The sequence below is a fragment of the Cyprinodon variegatus genome, unplaced genomic scaffold (assembly GCF_000732505.1).
Source record: "Cyprinodon variegatus isolate N-32 unplaced genomic scaffold, C_variegatus-1.0 Scaffold600, whole genome shotgun sequence".
Lineage (NCBI taxonomy): Eukaryota > Metazoa > Chordata > Actinopteri > Cyprinodontiformes > Cyprinodontidae > Cyprinodon > Cyprinodon variegatus.
The window spans coordinates 337,783-340,822 of NW_015151053.1; the positions used below are offsets into that span (position 1 = coordinate 337,783).

Here is a 3,040-nt window from a genome sequence, read left to right on the forward strand (position 1 = left end):
ACTTATTTGGATTAACTTTTTTGCAGTGAAAGCAGGAAGAAGACGCACAGATATGCAGTTATTTATCTTTAATTTATCTTGGTAGAATATGGGAGCTCAGACATCTGCAGACGATGATGATGATGAAGCTCAGTCTGTTGGTGCAGAAATCAGCTTTCTGCTGCTCTTCATCTGACCCGGTCTCCTAATCTGTGCTTTTCTTCTCAGAGGAGGATTCATCTCCGGTCAAAGGACAGAAAAGGAAGAGAGACCCTGAAGACGAAGACGAGGATGATGAGTGATCCCCCCCTCCCCCACCTATTGTCCCTTATAAACAGACACCAGCTCTGCTTCCATTTTCACCCAATCACGAATCCTCTCCAAAGCCGCCATAACTTCAGTTTTTCTTGTTTCTCCAAATGAAAATCCTCTGAACGCCTCATTCTTCAAGATGTTTTTGTTTAGTTTTTTTGTACATTTCTTATAAACTCAGGAATGCAATGTTAAATCTTCAGACTTATAGGTTAGTAAATGAAAATCCCTTAAGAAAACATCGGTAGATATTTTTCTTCCTAAACCAATCCAACAGATTTCTTTGTTCTTTTTTATACAAAGGCTCGCCACCTTTAATCAGCAGATTGAATCTTTGTTTATAAACAAGAAACTTGGACCAGATTTGTTATTTTTGTTAATCCACCTTTAAAAATCCGCCCCGTATTTTTAGCAGAAGCAACCTGAAGGTTGCATGATCAGCTTCCTCTGATATTCTGGGGAATAAAATAAACCTTCAGCCATAAAATGCTGCGTTTAGGAACAAAGTGTCGGTGAAGTCGTTAATTATCTTTCTACGGTCTGTCGTATCCATCAGAAGCTATTTATGTGATGCTGAATGGATGAGCTGTGAAATGATGACATTCAGGTCAGTGGATGCAGATTTTTGTACTTTGATGTTTGAATCGAGTCCTTTACTCCCCGTTTCTCGTCCTCTTTCCTTTTTGTCCGTAATCTTCTGCCAACCTGCCCCCCCGTCTCCCCGCAGCATCCTGTGCGCTCAGGGCAAACTGTCGTTTTTTTTTGTTTGTTTTTTTGCCAGCAGAGCTTTTTAAAAGATCTATTTTTTCAGAGAAAGTTTTGTTTATTGTGTGGCTCTCAGGACACCGTCTCAGACTCTTTCTCTCTCTATGGCTTCGTGTTCCAGAGAGATCCAGCTGTTCCTTCACTCTGACAGCCGCAGTGAGGTGGTTTGCTTTCTTTTGGGGTTTTTTTGTTTATTTTTTTACTTTCTGTAAGTTAAATGAGAATTCATGCAAAAGGACTGTAAATAAAATCTTAACATTTTCCTTCTGGTGTCTTTCTGTCTTTGTTTTAGTTTAAACGCCATGTTTTTGTCCGACCATTACTGGTAAAGTGCTGTATATTACATAAAATACATACGGTAGTTGTAATCCTGTATCTATAAAACTAAGTGTGCATTTTAAAGGTATAGTGAAGGATGTTCTTTTTACCAGGTGGATCATTAAAATAAGTGCTCCTCCTAACTGTCAATCATTCTGGTGATATGTTTACGTAAGGCCGTCCTACTTGCTCATCCCCATTTTCACTTATTTGTGGTAACTCTGACATAGTGGAAAATTGCAAATCTTTTGGAAAGTCGGCTTGTATGAGCGATGCAAACAAATTTTAAAAGGAACATGCATGAGGAGAAATGGGCTGGTGCATGCTCTCGCACGTTTAGTAGATGTTCCCTCTCGTGAGTGGGCACGGGGTTGTGCATGTGCATTATTTTTAAAAAGTCTTCAAAATTCGCAAATATCCTTCACTATACCTTTAAATTAAAGTAGATGGATTCCAAACACCAAATCTGTTCTAAGAAATGTATGTGATGCCATAGGGAGGTGACAAGTCAAGGCTTTTAGAACATAATGAACTATATATATATTATAGAGGGGTGCAGCATAAACTTGAATTAATTTAGTAAGGATTTACTACAAATGACCTTCCTTTCCAGTGCAGCACAATGGAATTCACTCTGCATTTAACCCATGCTCTTGGGGAGCAGTGGGCTGCCATTGTGCAGCACCCAGTGAGCAGTGTAGGGTTAAGGTTCTTGCTCAGGAAGCCAGAGTGGGTTTCAAACTCACAACCTCAGGATTCCAAGCTCTATGCCCTAACCACTAGGCGGCCACTCCCTGACAAATTACTCATTGTCTTTCAAATTAATTAGATTCTAAACGTCTAAATTTGAAGGAGCAGTGAAGTAAACGAGTTGAAAATAAAAACTCAAACGGGAAAGTCGTGGTTTTAGCTCCTTTCCTTTATGTTCTTACTGCTAAATTCTATAATGGTTCATTAGCGCTGAACCTGGTTCAACCAAAACCTCTGACTGGAATGAACAGGCATTATTTCATGCTTTAGCTTGATCCTTTTGAATATGGAGGCTAATGAGGCAATGTTAGTCCATCAAAAAAGTTGATTAAAAATGGTACCTGAATGTTAGCTTTTGTCAACTTGGGGAGAAAAAAAAAATTAATATAAAGAAGTGGAACTTTTTGAAGACTAATTTATTCAGCTGGTGAGGTTTCTGTTTAGTTCATGCTCCCAACAACTAAATTTATATAAAAATCATGTTTGGGAAGATTCTCAGTCATCCAGATCAGTTATTCCATAAAAAATTATAAACAATCCACTGGACTTTGTTTCCAAGTTTGAAGACTTTGATTTGATTCTAAATGTCAGAAATAGCGTTGAGTTCGAGGTTTTATACAGCAGCCCAACAATGCCTTGTTTTTATTTTGAAAACATGCAAATTGAAACGGATGAACGGGTACACCTCTTTGGAATGGGGGTCGTTTGGGTTCTGCAATGCCCCATACCTGTCTAAGGGGCAGATTAGACTTCTGCAACCGCACACATCAGATGGCGCTTGGGTCTGGTCATAAACCAGTTTTGCTGGTATGCTTCTGCACCGTCGGTCTGGAATTTCTAGGGACGCAAAGCAGTTCCCCGCCACAGTACAAGAGGGAGCCTATTTGAGAACTCACGAGAACGTTGGCGGTGCTGG

The 3,040-nt window shown here is 39.6% G+C and overlaps 1 protein-coding gene across 1 annotated transcript in view; it reads left to right on the plus strand.

Annotated features, from left to right (window-relative positions):
• Positions 1 to 1,314, plus strand: part of LOC107096136 (acidic leucine-rich nuclear phosphoprotein 32 family member B-like) — a 10,524-nt gene extending 9,210 nt beyond the window's left edge. Inside the window, exon 7 of the mRNA XM_015392649.1 lies at positions 208 to 1,314. Within this exon, the coding sequence (XP_015248135.1) occupies positions 208 to 281 (74 nt within the window). The 3' untranslated portion in view covers positions 282 to 1,314. The remainder of the gene's footprint in view (positions 1 to 207) is intronic.
• Positions 1,315 to 3,040: the final 1,726 nt, after the last annotated feature.